Raw genomic sequence first — 18,555 nt, 5'->3', positions numbered from 1 at the left:
TTACTAGATAAATAATTAACTGACTTTGGTTGGGCTCTTCCCCACCCCAATAGAGTGTGAGTACCCCTTACAAAATTCAATTGATTTCTTCCTCATGAGTCATGACTCATTACTAGATAAATAATTAACTGACTTCGAGTTTCTCGATTTATTATTCGCCCCTTTTTTTTGTTTTGTTTTTTCAACAGCCATGATGGAAAGAGAGACAAAGACAGAGACAAGAGACAGGGTATTATATATGTACAGATAACTAATTAATGACTTGATTTCTAGTTCATTCCTAATCCTATTCTTTGTAGAATTCATGTTTTTGTCCTCCATCAACACAAATTAGGGTTTCCTGCAGGCCTCCACCATTTTTCTTTTCTTTGTAGCACCACAGGCACACGAATCCTCCCCACACCGTCGTCTGGTTAGGGCCTCACCTGCTGCAGCACTCAAATTTCTCCCGCCCGTACAGCAACGATTAGGGATTCCACCACCAAATTTCTCCCTAACCGCAATGATTAGATTTACATATCCATTACAGTAGCAATTAGGGTTTCTATTGCCCTTGCAGCACAGAGTAGGAGCTCTTCTGTACACAAAATTCTCACTTGAAGCAACAGTTAGGTTCATTTCTTTTCGCAGACCTTTGTGGCCCCCAAAGACAGTAGGGTTAAGACGGACGGTAGGGTAGGGTTTTCGTAATCAGATTGTTACCGCGTGAAGAGGAATTAGGGTAATCGCCATCAAGATCGGGTGTTCTACGTATCCAGATAAGACAGGATCACTGACCAATTTGCGCGCTCTTTTTCTGTCTGTTAATGGATCCGTATGTCTTCTAATGTCTCTGTCAGACAAAAGGTTGCAGACAAAAGGTTTGAGCTTTTTAATGCTCTTTTCCATCTCGAAATTCATGTTCCAAGAATCGAGCACGTCTTTGTTTCTCTAGTTCTCGTTTTTCGTTTCGATGGAAGACAGAAAAAACAGAAGCCTGTTTATTCTAGTCGCTTTCCCATCTGCATCGCCATAGCTGGAAGGGTCTCTCAACTTTAAACTTTGCTTTCCTCTTCTTTTCTTTCGCAATGAAGACGGCGAAAACGAAGGATTCCAGTTAAAACAACGTAATAGATACATTACGCATTGTAATTATGGAGAGTTCTTTTTAGTCGCTGTCCAGACTTCATGTTTCCTTTTTTCACCATAGCTTCGTCTTGTCAGAAAGGCTTCATCATCATCCTCCTCCTTTTCCACGTATGGCAAGAAGACAGACACTGATTATCGACGTGTAAAAAGGTTTCTCATAATCCTCATTGAATTCCGTGGTTTGGATTCACTGTTTGGCCAGGAATTTAGGGCTTTTGATCACCCCATTATCTAGCTCTACCCTCTATCCTTACTGTCCCTCTCTCTGCAGAAATAGTATAATTTCGTTCTTTGCCATTGGTTGTTCCTCATCCTTTCACTGTTTTCTCAAGAGTTCTTCTTCCTTTGTCGTCATCTCTACAGATATAGCATAAAAATTTCAGGTCTGATTTCCTATTCTCTTTTATCGTCTTTCAGAACTTCTCTGCTTTCTGCAGTTATCTCTCTAGACATAGTATACATCTCAGCTCCGGTCTCCTTCATTGTCTCTGGAAATAAATCTCTGGTTTCTCTGATCATTTTACTGTTTCCTTGCAAATTTACCTCAGCATTTCTATTTACTCTTTGTCTCAGAGCCACAATGTCTACACGAATCTCTGCAGATTGCTACTGTAATTCTCATCTCTGATCTTGTTTTCTCCTGTTTGAAGAGATCACCACAGAAACAATATTAAGTTCTTGCTCTTTTTGTATCTCTAATTTATTAGATTCATTTTTCTTCCTTTTTATCATATCTAATGTTTCCCATTTCCTTCTTTATGCATCAATGATCTCTGCGAGACAGAAATGACGAGAAGCTTTCTTTTCATGTTTTTCTCCTGTCTGCATCGTCTTTGCAGGATAATATCGATTGCTTATCTCTTCTCTCCTTCAAATCTTTCCAAGCATTGAATCTCTGCAGAGAATTAGACATTTTAAGCCTACTTTACCATTTTTTCACATCTTTCCAGAATTTTCTGACTGGTTCTCTGATTATCTTGCCTGTAGCTGATGATCTCTGCAAATTACTCCAAACCTTCTATATTCTTCTGCTTTATCTCAACCTTTTATTCTTTTGAGAAAAGCATGTCTAGACTTCAGTTGGACAGAAATTGACAGACTTGGACATCGCAACTACAAAACTTCGTCTTATTCCTCTCACAATGTCCCTACTTCTCTTATTCACAGGATTGCAATTTGATTAGATTCTTTCCACAGTCGTTTCATCGTTTCTTTCCACAGCTTGAATTCTTTCTCTTTGCTTGTTTTTTCCTTGAATTCTTCTCACTGTGCAACCTTCTCAACCATCATTCGAAGGAGAAAAAATCCCCGTCAAGGAAATCACACTTTTCATTTACAATGTAACATCTAGAAACGTTTTCTAGATCCAAACGCTATCCTCGTCATGAAAGACGCTACATCATCCAAAATGGACCAATATGAAATAATGGAGCAGATTGGGAAAGGAGCATTTGGCTCAGCAATTCTTGTCTACCACAAGCTAGAGAAAAAGAAGTAAGATTTTTTGGCTGACGCTTCAAACACCTCTGTGTATAAAAGGCCATTGCATAGATTTTAACCTTAAATCCAATTAAGCAAAATCCGCCGATGATATGTATGTGTTTGAACTTTGATTTAGGTATGTGTTGAAGAAAATAAGGCTTGCAAGACAGACTGATAGATGTAGGAGGTCAGCACATCAAGAGGTATGAGCCAAAATCCATCACTTTATTGGACTGCTCATATGTTTCTATTGTATTTGCGAATTTTTCTGCAATGGGTTTTTGATTAAATGACATCCTTTTTCTTACAGATGGCGTTGATTTCTAAAGTTGCACATCCTTACATTGTCAAATACAAAGAGTCTTGGGTAGAGAAGGTGCACGTGCAGTCTAGGATGATTCCCGTTCTGAAATAAACCTGAAACTTCAATTTTCTTGATATTTGTGTTCTCTATTGTTGATTTCTTTATAGGGTTGTTATGTCTGCATTATCTTATCCTACTGTGAAGGCGGTGACATGTAAGTTCTGTCAATTGCTATCTGCTCATTAGATTGATTATTGGTATTATTGCCCAACCAAGGAGATCCGTCAAAATCTGAACAATCTATCTTTGCAGGGCCGATTTGATACGGAAATCTAATGGAGTTCACTTCCCAGAGGAGGTTTATGCCACTTTTTTTGTTGAATGCAAAAACAGTGCATCTAACATAGTATGTTTCTAATTTCACCTGTTTTGCTTTCTTCCTTCTCATTTATTAGAAACTGTGCAAGTGGTTGGCTCAGCTCCTATTGGCTGTGGAATATCTCCATTCTAACCACATACTCCATCGTGATCTTAAGGTGAGAATTCCAACATGCTCTCCTTCGTGCTATAACCTAGCTACCATTATGTAAAACTTACCATTACAGAATTTGCTTTACAGTGCTCAAACATATTCTTAACAAAAAATCAAGATATCAGGCTAGGTGAGATGTTATGCACATTAATCCAAACAAAGACAAACCTCATGTCCTCCTGAATAATCTGTGTTAATGGAGTGCTAGATAAAATAAAGTGAAAATATTGGAACTAATGCATTTATAAAACTTCTGGTTTGCAGGAGATTTTGGCCTTGCGAAAATGATGAAAGAAGATGATCTCACTTCATCTGTTAGTACCTCAAGTCATCGTTATCTTCATAGATCATGTTCAATTCTATTAGTTTCTCAAGTCATTGTTATCTGATACCTATTATCTTCGTATGGCTTTTTGTGATCAGGTTGTTGGGACACCCAATTACATGTGTCCAGAGCTCCTTGCAGATATCCCATATGGTTTTAAATCTGACATATGGTCTTTGGGTTAGTTCTTTATTATTTTGATTTTTTGTATACCCAAATTTACTCCTGTAAAGCTTAAATTAATTTTTTGTGTTAAATAGGTTGTTGTATGTATGAGATGGCTGCACAGAAACCTGCATTTAAAGCATTTGTAAGTTTGTTCTGGTAGTTTTTGGAAATTTAATATAAATCATCAGCACTAGAAGTTATATATTGATGAGACTAGAAATCTAATGCTTGAACTTATGCAATGCTACTAAGTTTTTAAGAAAGATGGGTTTAAGAGAATGCAATTTTGCAGGACATGCAAGGACTGATAAACAAAATTAACAAATGCATTTTTGGTCCGTTACCTGCAACATATTCTGTACCTCTGTAAGTTCTCTGTTAGTCTATGTGTTAACATGATATGCTACAAAGATCTATATGTCGTTTTCTAAGGTGAGAGGAGATACCATGGTTTGTTCTGAGTGTGTCACTGCATGTTCAGAAAGGGGATAATTAAAAGCATGTTGAGGAAGAATCCAGAGCATCGGCCAACTGTAAGTTGCTCATTGACAACCGATCATATTGCCTTCTTAAGATTTGGTTGTAATCTTTATGTTCTGTGGCAGGCTACAGAATTACTCAGGCACCCATACATTCAACCATTTGTAACTAAGTATCAATTGTGTGGTAGTCTGCATAATAGAGTTGACAGCAGATCAATTCACAACTTTGAAGCAGGTGATGATATGGTTGATGAAAGCATCTACAGTAGTCATATTAGTAGTAGGACCAGGAAAAGTAGTGCAAGGTATGGTTATGGTTCTGCAAGGATGCCTATGACAGAAACAAATGCCTTTGAGGTTGATTTGAATGGCATTGAACCCTGTGATTGGCCACTCTTCCACGATCAAAAAGAAATGTCACAATCTTCCAGCTATGCTCTCTCCATAAATGCTACGGGCGATCTCAACCATGCAGCATGGATGGCTGGGCTAGAACAAAACATTTTGGATTTTCCCAACACTACAGAGAACCATGTTAATTGCAAAGATGAGGAATTTTATAGGAATGTGGAGTCGAGGATTAGTCCAGCTACATCGAGGCATGCTAGTAAAAGGGTTTTATCTGCAGTAAGCCCTAGAACCTCAAGCAGGACTGTTGGAACTCCTTTATCGAAACCTGATTCTGTGAAGAAATCGCAGCAAGGCAGACATTTGGTAAGGAAGTTTTTAGTATATAATGTAGTTTGGAGATTAGATAGCTAGATTGTTTTTCCTGGCGTAAAGGATTAGAGACATGTCCACTCTATATTACCAATTATTTATGTAATAAGATAGAGCTCTATGCATTCTTGTTATAAATGAATGTTCCCAGTCTGGATAATATCCCCAGTTGGAATTAAGCTCAATCGAAGTGCCTTGGGTTGGAACTCGATTCATTTGTCAAAGTTCATTAGACTTCCAACGACTCACTAAAACATATGTAAGATGAGACAGACGCTCTCCATTATCTTAATTTTCTCAGCGATAGTCTTTGGAGCTTTGTAACTCCATGGTTGTATAGTACTTCAGATACAATGCTACAATCATTGAAACCCCCATCATGTTACCCTTTGAAGTTCACAGTGGATAAACAAAACCAGAGGATATCTTCTCACAGCATCAAGATTATGCCTATCACCATCAGGTCGTTGTGGGATATGGCCACATACTTCCGTTGCAAGCATAAGGATGTACACTCATATGATGTGGACATCTATGTCATTGTGGGTGTGGAAGTCATGTAAGAACGATGTGCTTAATGTACCTTGGAAACTGCGATTCAATCTTTATTTAAATCCATATGTTTATTAATCCTATCCTTTTGTCAGGGCCATGTATGAACTTACAAAGAATACAAACCTACAGTTTTACTTGGGTTTGTGCTTTTTATTGTGCCAACTTCTTATTGGATATTGTAATGCTTGGTACAGGTTCAACATGAAGAGACTGCTCCTATTTTGAAGAATGGGCTTATTAGTCAGTTGCGCCAAAAGGTAGGTTTGTCTGGAAGCAAACCAAGAGCCTCATTTCCCCTTCCTTCAAGAACAAGAAGTAGTACAAGTTCAGTTAAGAGTGAAAATGTCATAGCAGCAGGTAACCTGCAGCTTTTTAAACCAAAAAATGGTCTATATTTCCATGTTTGCTAACCGTCCACTAGTATTAATGAATCCGGATGCAACAGGACTGGTAACAACTGGAGGAAGTACCCCACATGAGGGTAAAAATGAAAAATTGATGCATACTACAGCAAAATCCAGATGGTCAAATGGAAATAGAAGGGGAAATCTTAGAGAAGAGACAAACGTATCTCCAGATGTCTCTGTAAATTCACCTAGGCTAGATTTCATTCCCCAATTCTCCCTCTCCAGTGATGAGAGTATAAAAGAACACCATAACTATGAAAGAAACAAAACCTTAGAGGAGGCTGTTGTAAAATTTCGGCAAGCTTTGGCCAAAGAGAGCTCTTATAGGCAAGGTAATGGACAAAATGACAATCAACAGCTGAGTGGGAAGATTTCCTCCAAGCCTCGCCAAAGTTCTTGTGTGGATTTCAGGGGCCAAAGCCGAGAAAATCTATCTGCATTAAAGCCTGACAAGGTTAGCAGACCAGGGTACAAAGATGTTGTACATGTGATACGACATAGCACATTCAGAATCGGGATGGATGATGATGATTCAAATGGTGATGTCAACACAAGAGAAGACATGAATTTCAGTGATTTGGTCAGGTCAGAGATGGATACATATTCCTTTCCCACAAGTACTGCAAGTACTACTGCTGATTCTGCCTACGGTTCTCTTCACTCATCTAATGTATGCCGAAAAACTAGTAATGCTCACCGGGTTAGAGTACTAGATCCCAAATCTGCCACTGTTCAAGGAAATCGAGGAAAACTTGATCGGAATTCTGATCAATCTTGCAAAACTAGTAATATTGTTAATGGAGCAAGAGGGCTTGATCCAAATTCAGATCATCAAAGAGCAGAAGCTCTGGAAGGTCTCTTAGAACTTAGTGCTGAGTTACTTCAGCAACAAAGGTTCGATGAGCTTGCTGTAGTTTTGAAACCCTTCGGTCGTGGGGAAACTTCACCCCGTGAAACTGCTATCTGGCTTACAAAGAGCCTGAGAGGAATGATGGCACCACATGAAGAAGTTCAACACAGCACAAGTGCAAACATGAAAATTTGTTGAAGAGGATACCAGTCATTTTGCTATTCTTGTACAATAAATGAATTTTTGCAAGTACAGCTAATTAAAACATTTTGAAGAAGATAGAGCCCATTTGCCATACTTTGTACAATAAATGAACTTTTGTAAGTGCAACTAATAAAAACATGTTAATAAAATAGAGCTAGCCATCTTTCTTTCCTTGTATGACAAATGAGTTTCTGGATGGATAAATTGTGCCAGGCCTTGCTTACATTAGTCTCTCTGAGATACCCTCTCCATGAGACGTGTAGATACTAATATAAAATCTAGAAGAACGACCCCATAAAGCAAATAAGCATTGAAAGTGAGTATTTGAAACTACTTGAGAGGCACCTCTTGTTGAAAGATTCACAGTTTTCATTATTGATTGAGACGGAATTCACTATAGAAACTCCATATCAATTTTATGCCAATTATATTGAGAGGAAGAGATTACACACAATGATACAACTTGAGAATTGTTGACTTGGGGAGAATCAAAATTGATTCAGGATTGAAATCTCTCGATCTTCATTAAGCTAGGTCATAACAATTATCATCCTCCCCCCCTCCCCCAAAAGGACTATTCACAAAAACCCTTATTATGGATTTTGAAGAGTAGAATAAATACTGTCCTACTTAACTTTGTCAAAACCAGTTATCATGGAACCTTGGGGAGAATCAAAATTGATTCAGGATTGAAATCTCTCGATCTTCATTAAGCTAGGTCATAACAATTAATCATCCTCCCCCCCTCCCCCAAAAGGACTATTCACAAAAACCCTTATTATGGATTTTGAAGAGTAGAATAAATACTGTCCTACTTAACTTTGTCAAAACCAGTTATCATGGAACCTTTTTAGAGGAAATAATTTGATAAAAAATAGTATGTAAAATTTACTTTTTATTGAGATTGAATTCACATGCTGTATTGGAATGACTTCTACTCTAATGGTGGCATGCAAGTAGGTAGCCACATTGAGACTGAAGGGAGCTGAGATTGAGAAAAACATTACGTGGGGTTGTGGTGTAGTAAGCCTCCCAAAGGGAGACTACTCTCATTATGAAGGTGACAATGAGACAGTTTTTTATATAAGAGAATGTCGGCTGTGTAATGTCTTTCGAAGCAATGTTTCTTGAAGGCCTTAGGTGGTGGATATTTCAAGACCTTGGTGATGGTGGGAGTTTGTTTTTGTGGGTTTTTCAGGATTCCGAACTCACTCACCATGCAACCCAACCTGTTCTACAACAAGAATGGAGTTTGTTCTTTTCATTTTGCTTACATATTCAACCCACTCTTTTCATGTCACTTTCGTATACAAATAGATATAAAGATATCACTGTCCCTTTTACAAATGAGCTCCTCAGCCTCTATTTAGTGTAGAACTGAGGCTCTATCTATCTCATCAATGAGGCATCATATATTTTCAGCGATTTTTGTTTCTTCATACATGAGTTCATGGTCTCCTGAATCAAAATAACCATATTTCATATATACAAACACTTTTCCTCACGCATATGTGTGAAGATGTAGAAACAAGCATATGGTAATAGAATAGTTAAAATTAATCTACAGATGCATTATGCATATAGATGTAGATGAAACTATATGGTTTCAGTGTTTTGAATGAAAAGTATTGACAACTAATCTGGATACAGGTTAGGCTGAAGAGCTGAATCCATGTCTTTAAGCATGCGAAGAACTCGAAGCATTGATGGCCGTCGAAAAGGGTCTTCATTGGTACATAGAAAAGCCACATGGAGGAGTTTAAGCATTGTGGCTTTCCAAATAGCTCCCACATTAATAATAAGAAAAGGATCAAGGACCTCATCTGACCTTCCATTTATCATCATGTACTTTACCCATCCCACAAGATTTCCCCCTTCCACATCCTTAAAGTCTCCTCCAGTGGGTTCTTTACCGGTTATCAACTCTAGAAGAATGACCCCATAGCTATATACATCACCCCTTGTAGTGGACCTCCAACTTTGGCCATACTCGGGAGGAATGTAGCCAAATGTACCAGCTATATCTGTGCTAACATGGGTTTCACATGCACTTATCAAGCGTGCCAATCCGAAATCAGCTACCTTTGGCTCCAAATCCTCATCCAACAATATGTTGCTTGCCTTAATATCTCGATGGATGATGTGGGGAATGAACCCATGATGCAAGAATGCAAGGCCTTGAGCAGAGCCAATCGCAATTTTCCATCGATTTGATGCATGTATGAAGGAGGCACCAGTTTGATTCCTTAACAAGAGGTCTAGGCTTCCATTGATCATGTATTCATATACAAGCAACTTCTCTTCACCATAAGAGCAATATCCCAAGAGAGAGACGAGATTTCGATGCTTAACTTTGCCAAGCGTTTCCATCTCAGCCAAAAACTCTCGATGACCTTGCATCCTAGAATGTCCAAGTTTCTTCACTGCTACCATCTTTCCATCGGGAAGACTTGCCTTATAAACCGTTCCGAACCCTCCGACACCAATAATATTTGCCTTGTTGAAATTATTCGTCGCCTCAAGCAAATCAGCCAATGTAAGACGGAGAAGTGGCCTCTCAAACATGGCCACATTTATACTCAATGGCTCTTTGAGTTTGTCAGAGAAGAAGAACTCATCAGAGTCAGTAGGTAGCAATTCACCTTTGAGCTTGGCCTTCTTCATTCCGACTTCACCATGGTCATAGTTGGCTATTATCATCTTCCATCTCATCACTACAACCAGAATGAGGCTCAAACAACCACATGTGCTTGCAATTGTAATGCCAAGCAATGCACCTGGACTAAGCAAAGACGAGGATGGATTCTTCATTGCGTCATATACCCTATCACAATCGTCATCGCAAAGCCCTTCATTATATGCAAAAGAGGAAACAGAAGAGTTTATACAAATGCCAGATTTTGGTATCTCCCCGACCAATTCATTTGATGATAGATTAAGAACCGAAAGCTCTTCTAGGTTGCAAATTTCACTTGGCATAACTCCTGAGAGGTGGTTATGTGACAAATCAAGGTAAATCAACTGAGACAGTGACCCAATCTCCACTGGTATGCTTCCTAAGAGGGAGTTCCCATGGAGATCGAGGGTTGAAAGGCTCGAGAGGTTTCCAATTGTTGGCGGAATGATCCCGTCAAAAAGATTATTACTAATATCGAGTGATTGCACTTGATGCCAGGCTTTGGTATTGCTTAGTAACCCAGAGATGTTACCACTAAGTCGGTTATCACGAAGATATAGCCCAACAATAGATATCATGTTAGCCATAGATGAGTGTATTTGGCCGGTCAAGGTATTATGACTCAAATCCAAGTGGGTCAATCCAGTCAAATTCCCGAGAGCATTCGGGAGTTCTCCAGAGAGCTGGTTGTGGGTCAAGTTGAGCTTCACCAAGCTTGTAATCCTTCCGAGCTCGGATGGAATTCCACCAGTGAGATTGTTATTACCAAGATTCAGTCCCTGCAAATGAATGAGCTCGCTGAGGGTCGTGGGGATGCTACCCAAAAGACCATTATTAGAGAGGTCAAGGGTGGTTAAGTTCGTCAAGTGAGCAATGGTGGCTGGGATTGGACCCGAAAGGCGGTTTCCTTGTAGTGAGAGCTCCACTGCCATATTGCAATTAAGGATCTCTTCTGGAATACTACCATTCAGCATGTTCCATGATAGGTCAAACAAGCCATAATGCTGAAGAAAAGAGGATTCAGGTATGTCGTAAACCTTAGGAGCCGAGGCACATATTTCCTTTGGAATGGGGCCAGATAGCCAGTTGTGAGACAGTACCAAGCATACAAGGTCAGGCAATTTCCCTATTTCCGGTGGTATTTGCCCATACAACTTGTTATGCCCAAGGTCGAGAGTTGCCAATTGGAGGCATTTCCCTATCTCTTTTGGGATAACTCCCTTGAATTGGTTGTTGTTGGCAGTTAATACAGCTAAGCTTCCAAGATCACCCAGTTCTGATGGAAGAGGACCATCTAGGAAATTCTCATCCAAATATAACCTCTCCAAGTACTTCAAATTTGATATTAGAGGAGAGAGCCCACCTACAAGGTAGTTGCTTTTCACTGATATTTCCATTAAGCTAGGAGATGACCATATCTTATCCGGGATGGAACCTGAGAAGTTGTTGGAATCCAAGTTAAGAGCTACTAATTGGCTTAACTCCGCAAGGTACCCCGGAATCACGCCACTTAGAACATTACCAGGAAGCTCAAGGTCAGTTAAAGATGAGCAATTGATGAAAGTCTCTGAAATAGACCCACTAAAAGAGTTTTTGTTGAGAGAGATTTCCGACAACATTGGCGCGAGGCAAAGTTCCGGTGGTATCGGACCCGATAAGTAGTTTCCATCGAGACTAAGGGATTTTAATGAAGAGCAATTTCCAAGCTCTCTAGGAAGCTCACCTGAGAAATCATTGGTCCCTAGTAACAGTGCGTTCACGGATGTCCACCCGCCGAGCCATGAGGGTATATGTCCCGACAAAAGGTTTCCTTCTACAGAAAATGAGACGACCAAAACAAGATCAGAGAGCTCGTTTGGTATCTCCCCCGACAGATGATTGAATGCGAGCACGATTATCTTTAAGTTCCGACACTTCCCTAGAGAAGATGGTATAGAGCCATTGAGCATATTATTTGGGATGGATAGAGATGTGAGGTTTCCAAGCTTTCCTATGGATTCTGGAATTGGCCCACCTAATAGATTATGAGCCAAATCTAGTCTACTCAATGATTCTAGTTCACCTATCTCTAATGGTAAGCTTCCAGAGATGAAGCAAGATGCAATGTTGAGTATGGTTAGCCTCTTCAAGTTTGAAATTTCTGAAGGTAAGCTCCCTTTAAAGAAATTTTGACCCATGTAAACCTCTGTTAGGCTAACCAAACCACCTATGGAGGAAGGAATAGTTCCTGTTAAGCTATTGTTGTTCAAATCAAGATACTCTAGCTGTGACAGGCTACCAAGTTGATGGGGTATTTCTCCTTTCAGAAAGTTATTTGAAAGATCAAGATAAGACAACTTTACAAGCTTTCCTAAAGAAGATGGGACTTCCCCTGTTATTGCATTTCCATCTAAAGCCAGATAAACTAAGCTATCCAAGTCTCCAAGCTGACTAGGAATAACTCCAGAGAGGCAATTCAAGCCGAAATCTAGGGTATGAAGCTTTGAGAGTAACCCTAATTCAGGTGGCAACGGTCCAGATAACATGTTATTATGTAGGAAAACCTGCTCGAGGCCAATCATGGCCGAGATTTCGGGCCCAATTCCGCCTGAAAGCTCATTAAAGCTTAAATCTAGCACTTGTAATGCTGAAGCTTTCCAGAGCTGCATGGGAATAGCTCCACTCAAATGGTTGGAGCTTAGATTAAGATAGGTAAGAGATGAAAGATCAGTCAATGATGGAGAAATGGAACCCGCGAGAGACAACCCTGCAAGCGATACTGAAACCACTCTGATTGAAACTGTGTTAGTGGGAGAAGTAAGTGTAGAATTAGTATTAGAATTGGCAGCTAATTGGGCATTATTGCAAGAGACCCCTGTCCAATGGCAAGGAGTAGGATCATTCTGTGCCCAGTCTAGCAGAGCCTCCGAGGATTGCAATGCCTTCTTGAAGGCGAGAAGGGCCTCCTTATCTGAGCTGATATCCGCAGGTAACCCTTGCAACACTTGAAGATGTGGTGAGAGGAGGAGGATGCAGAGGAGGGATAAGGAGGAGAAGAAGAATGGTGGAGAAGTCATGGGAGGGACGCTCATCATGTATTACATTAACATACATACCAAGGTAAGGCTATGGCAATCCATGTAGCTGGGGAAAATGATGGGATGAAGAGAAGCAGAGCAAGGAGGTATTGGGAGACAAAGACAGAGACAGAGACCGAGACAGAGACAGACAGGGGAGTATGAACCATGTATTTGAATATAACGATGAGAAGAAGAAGAAGAAGTGTGGGAGTTAGGATTCGAACTTGAGACCCCTCTTACCTGGCCCCAACACCCTTACAAACAAACAAACAAATAGGTAGAGAGAGAGAGAGTGTGTGTGTGTGTGTGTGTGTGTTTTACCATAACTTCCAAGTGCTGTGAATACATGCATATATTTGTCCCTTATACATACATACCATACCCCTCCCGCCCAAGTCAACTACCAACCCACTTGTCCTTTGTTTTTGCCTTTCTTGTCTTGTTGGATCTTCCTACCCACCGGTTCCACACGCATGCATGTGTGACCCTGACTCACCACACTTCCTTCCATACATACGATCCTTGATCCGGTTGGGGCTTTACCATACCGACCGTTCGTTCTTTTGTAGGCCCTTTCACTCTTGCATCCCGACTTACCCTCCGACTGGCATCTTCTCATTTGTGTGGGGCCTCATCGCAACATCCGGCAGATCTTTGGAAGATTTTGCTTATGCCAAGGAGCCTTTAATGTTATTGCAACTCAGATAGCTCAACGGATGCAAAACGCAGATGGTCGAGATATCGTTCCCAATCATCGACGTTTCACTCCTTTGTTTCCTAGGCAAATGCGTGTTCAATCTCCAAAGTTTCGGCTTCACTTTTTGTAAATGCTTAGTAGCTCAACGTATTCCCTACTTTAACGCGGGTTTGGTCTCACGAGTCACAAACACATTGGCCTCTTTAAAAACATCAAGAAACTTTTGCTTCTTCCACCAGCTAAAGTGCTCCTATTCGTCTTTGTGCATGTTGCACCCTAAATACACGTGATTTTTTAACACAAGTGGTTCGATCGAAACTTTGCATATCTATATGTATACCCTTGTTCTGGTCTATGAGCATCCATTTACTTCCTTTGTACACATTAAAGCTTGTTTCTTCATATGAAACATACATTTCGAAAGGTGTGCTAAGATGTGATGCATGGGTTCGAAATAATGCACAGTGCACACGGAAACTCGTGTGAAAAATTATTCACTCTCATTCTTTATTTTCCATCATTATCCTTGTGAAGAGGATCTTTCCATCATGATTTGTGACCTCATGCAATTTCACATTGGAGAGTTCAATTTCTCCTTACCATTGTGTAATCTAAGACCACTTTTGGATGATATTCTTGTGGTCCATCATAACGTGGTTCTAATATATCATAAGTATGTAGTTACATCTTAGCTACTCATTTCCTTTTGAATCTAGAAAATGAAAAGTGGGGATATAACCTTCAAAATCCCTGATTTGGCACATTAGGCCATTGATGGAATTATTGTGGACATTCACGGTGCAAGGCTTGTCATGCTATATGCTTGGGATCAAAACAAGAAATCGCAATCATAGCAAGGGGAGAATACAAAATATAGCCCAACGTTATGATTATAAAGTGTACGGAGGAGGAGTTATGATTATATAGTCATAATTGAACAACTCCATTTGGATGGTTCAACTGTATGTCATGCCCTAGTTGCAAGCATTCTTCACTAGCCTTGTGAGTTGCAACACTTTCACTAAGACCCTCATGGGCAAACATTGCAAAACAAACTCATTGTGTGCAATTGTCTTGAAGGAGACACAATATATTTTCCAGTGCACCTTCATTTCCATATGTTGATCTTACATGGGGCAATAAGATGTATTTTCAGTACATAACGTTTGTTTAATAAACTCCGCATCCTTTGGAAAACAAAATGTCTAATCTCACATCAACATAGAATAATAATAATCTAAATGTTGTATATTAGCACACAATGATTTGCAGGGGTTAAAAAGTTTGGTAATTTAAATGTTGCATATTTTGACAATGAATTGGTGAGACAAAAATTAATGGCAATCCCTACAAGCACAAGCACAAGGGTGAAACTTTTACCATGCAAGGCATGCCTATAAGAATCATTTGATTTTCAAATCACGGGCAAGATTTGATTGGGGAGTTAATTTGATCGTACTTCAAAACAACAACGGATGATAACAAATTCCTTTTACCTAAGATGGGGCTTGTTCATGAGGAGGTTAAATTCACAAATTTGCACACTTTGAATAACTTCTTGACTAAATGTGTTTAGAAGAAATTTACTTTGCCGTGTGGTTTTGGGTGGCCCGCTAGCTTGAGGGGGTTGCGAGCTCACAAAATATCAGTTGATAGTACAAATTGTAGAAAAAAAAACGGCCGGGTTGAGCATTGGTCTTGATTCATAAATACATGTTATTTTCGGTTTTAAGGATGATACTTAATGTAGACTCATATTTGTCCTTAAAACAAATAGTGACGTCCATTGAGGTCTTTAATTGTTTAACATATATACTAATAGAGCCAAAATTAGGCTAGCAATCTAAGTGATGAAGATGGACGATGTAAATATTGAGTATTTTAAGTATGTTTGCATAATGATTATGGATAGCATTGAAATGCTTCTGATTTGAACTATTCATTTGTAATTGTCACTAGAGGATTGAAACAATTGTGCTTTAGAAAAGCAAGAGGCACATTGACTTTAGAAAACCAACAACACAAATATTGGGCAAGGGTTTTATGGAGCTAATCAAACTTTCAATTCATGACTCAAATGATGGAGAGCGTTTCTTTTTTGTCATCCTCTCACAAGAAGAGAGTCTTAAGATACATTACAAACAAAGGTATCACAAAGGTTCTAACATATATAGTATGTTATCTAGCTCATGTAGTTGGGATGTACACTTTAGCAAAGTGTACATGTGCTAACTAAGTCAAATAGGCTTAGAAACGTGTAAATAAGGAGCCTCGAAGAACAAATTTACATACTTTATGTTTCTTGCATATTTTCCGGCATATGAAATGATACCAAGTGAACCACATGTCCTAATGGTCTCAGCAAAGATGTCAAGAACACACATTAGAAACCCATAGACAATAACTTAGATCCTGAGAAGGGTGTGCCAACCTTGTTGCTTAGATATTGTAACAATATTCTATATATACAATTGTCTTTGGTTATAACAAGTGGATCCTTGTATTACATCTTCCAAAAAAACAAAGATGTGTGTTGCAATGCATCACTATCTTTTCCTAAAATTATAAAAATACTTAAAGACAAAACTCCAAAATAGCGCTACCAATTTCGGATATTTATCCAGATACGCCTAACTTCCAAAAACATTTTTTCATGTATGTATTTAAGAGCATTGTACTATCTATTTTGGATATTCGAGCTCAATACAAAGTGTGTCCTCTAGAAGTCAATAATCACGATTCACAATATATAACAACATTCAACTAGGTTAACTCCAATCTTATTGAAGTTATCAAAGTAGAAGCAAAAGCAAGAACAAAGCGTAACAAGGATGGTGGGATTCCATTGGGAACTTGTGTCAAGGTGATGTGCTTTGCCCCAAAGGCTCCTAGAAGCTAGATACATATCATTGCTTTTACCATAAACGCACACTTCCTCAAATTGAGAATGGGGATATTTTCAAAGTTTTCATTATGATTGGATCGTTCATCAAGAAATCCTGAATATTTCCGCGTGCATGTGGGAGGTTATAGGAAGTGCGGAATATGTAATTGTCACGAAGCTCCCACAAAAATAGAGAAACTTGAAGCATCAAAAATTAATTTTATGACACCTAAGGTATAAACCAAGTCTCATAAATGAGAAAACAATGTTTACTTGTGTTAGACATTCTGAAAACATGTTTACTTATTTCCAAAATGACCCAAATACATGTTTCATCAAAGTTAGGTTCTAACCACATTAAAAAATCAAGTCGAGGTAAAAAAATCATAGCTGAAAAGAATATGTTTGTCCTACCCTTCATCCAACAATGGTCGTCCTCTCCCTTCTTGAGTTAGTGGGCATCTATATAAGATGGAACCATAGTACATAAAATTCGTGTTCGTCTAGCATAACATTCATTTTCCTACATTGGAAAACGAATGTGAATGTTATTCAAACATTCTTGTGTTTTTTTTTTGTTTTTTTTCCATTTTTTAGGCTCATTTACCTCATAAAAAATAGTTAATACAAAAGTATGGTATTTATCATTATTTGAGGGTGTTTTTCTTACGCGAATGCAAATGCACGTATGGTTCATACTATGGATGGAACTATCATCTCCCTACAAGGATTTGTATATAACAATCTCATCTATAAATTTTTATAACTAATGGAAGGAGTTTTCTTTGGAAAAAAGAAAGAAAGAATATGTTTGTCGTTTAAAACCAAATCATATAGAGACGTGATTGTTTACTTAGTAGCACAAATATGTAGAGAAAATCATTCCTTTATAAGCTCGTTTCAAGTTACAACATTGCCTTGCATATGTTTATATAGCTGTCCATATGAGTTACATATGTTCACGTGCCTGCATCTTTTGTTTGAGCTTATATGTCATCTTCCATACCTACATATCTTAACTACCTATTCATCGGGGTTTATAATTTTGGATATTCATATATCAAATGCTACATACTAATAATATCTTATTCTACCTAATTCCTAAAGCTAACGAAATGTCAAAGGTTACGAAGACTAATTTTCTGATATAATGTGTTCTATTGATAAGAGAAATTAGTGACATTCGTGCAACCCCTTTCTTAATTATTATAGGGTTAATCTTCTTGATCTTTCATATATTCTTTTTAAGCTATAATTGCATATACTATCTTGGATTTAATGTGATTGGGAGATAGCTCTACCAAACATACTTCAAGTAGCATACTCTTTGAATTTCTAATACAAATGAGAATATTTTACCAATTCTCCTTACTTTGAGGTTCCTTATTCCATTTACTTTCATTCAAGTTCAGGAAACCCTTTGCAAGAAAATATCATTTCTCTTGTTTGTATCTGCCAACAATTTTGCTTCTTCGTTTGACATATTTTTGTCTTGTCTGATTGCACCATTTCCTACTACATGTGTACCAACTTTCAAGGACCTAGTAAGCTTTAAGACATGTTAAGACTCTTATTAGGCTCTCATTATTACAAGTGGATGAACCTATGGACCATGGTTATCATGAGGATTTGCATGTGGAGAAAAAAAAAGGTTCTCTTTTAAAAAAAGTGTTCCTTAATGATGTGATGTTATTGTCGAGACATATTTCAATTTCTTGTTATCATGAAACCAAATACCGGAATATAAGTAAGAGTTCAAGTTGAGATCTATACATATACATATATGTTTATGGTAATTATTTTGACTCGAGTATAAGGCATGATACATGGATCACGTTTTTATATCAAACTCAACTCGATGAAAGGTTACTTTGCAACTTTCTAGTTAGGACCAATTCAAATTATGATTGCAAAGGTCACTTTGCAACTTTCTAGTTAGGAGTCAGTTGTATTATGAAGCAATCACACATGATTTAAAATCCCGGTGAATCTCTCTCCCTCTCTCTAGGGTGGGTACAACTTGGCCTCTATTTGTAACATATATATTACAAATCCATGTGTTTCAGCACATATATGGAGTC

At 38.5% G+C, this 18,555-nt stretch overlaps 2 protein-coding genes across 2 annotated transcripts; one reads left to right on the top strand and one right to left on the bottom strand.

Moving 5' to 3' along the window:
* The first annotated feature begins 1,136 nt into the window (after positions 1-1,136).
* On the top strand, positions 1,137-7,306 carry LOC147869037 (serine/threonine-protein kinase Nek1-like). The gene is made up of 15 exons (XM_087326121.1): positions 1,137-2,622; positions 2,747-2,813; positions 2,921-2,986; positions 3,082-3,128; positions 3,227-3,272; positions 3,370-3,450; positions 3,534-3,576; positions 3,711-3,760; positions 3,870-3,951; positions 4,032-4,081; positions 4,232-4,305; positions 4,421-4,472; positions 4,545-5,135; positions 5,891-6,053; positions 6,142-7,306. The coding sequence occupies exons 1-15, from the start codon at positions 2,513-2,515 to the stop codon at positions 7,149-7,151; spliced, it is 2,532 nt and encodes an 843-aa protein (XP_087182247.1). The 5' UTR covers positions 1,137-2,512; the 3' UTR covers positions 7,152-7,306.
* Positions 7,307-8,034: 728 nt separating this feature from the next.
* On the bottom strand, positions 8,035-13,036 carry LOC147869036 (uncharacterized). The gene has a single exon (XM_087326108.1). The coding sequence runs from the start codon at positions 12,906-12,908 to the stop codon at positions 8,793-8,795; it is 4,116 nt and encodes a 1,371-aa protein (XP_087182234.1). The 5' UTR covers positions 12,909-13,036; the 3' UTR covers positions 8,035-8,792.
* Positions 13,037-18,555: the final 5,519 nt, after the last annotated feature.

This window comes from Azolla caroliniana, unplaced genomic scaffold (genome assembly GCF_043228905.1).
Source record: "Azolla caroliniana isolate FFs.n. ecotype wild unplaced genomic scaffold, voAzoCaro1.0.p SCAF_1, whole genome shotgun sequence".
NCBI lineage: Eukaryota > Viridiplantae > Streptophyta > Polypodiopsida > Salviniales > Salviniaceae > Azolla > Azolla caroliniana.
This window is presented reverse-complemented; position numbering and strand designations above follow the sequence as displayed.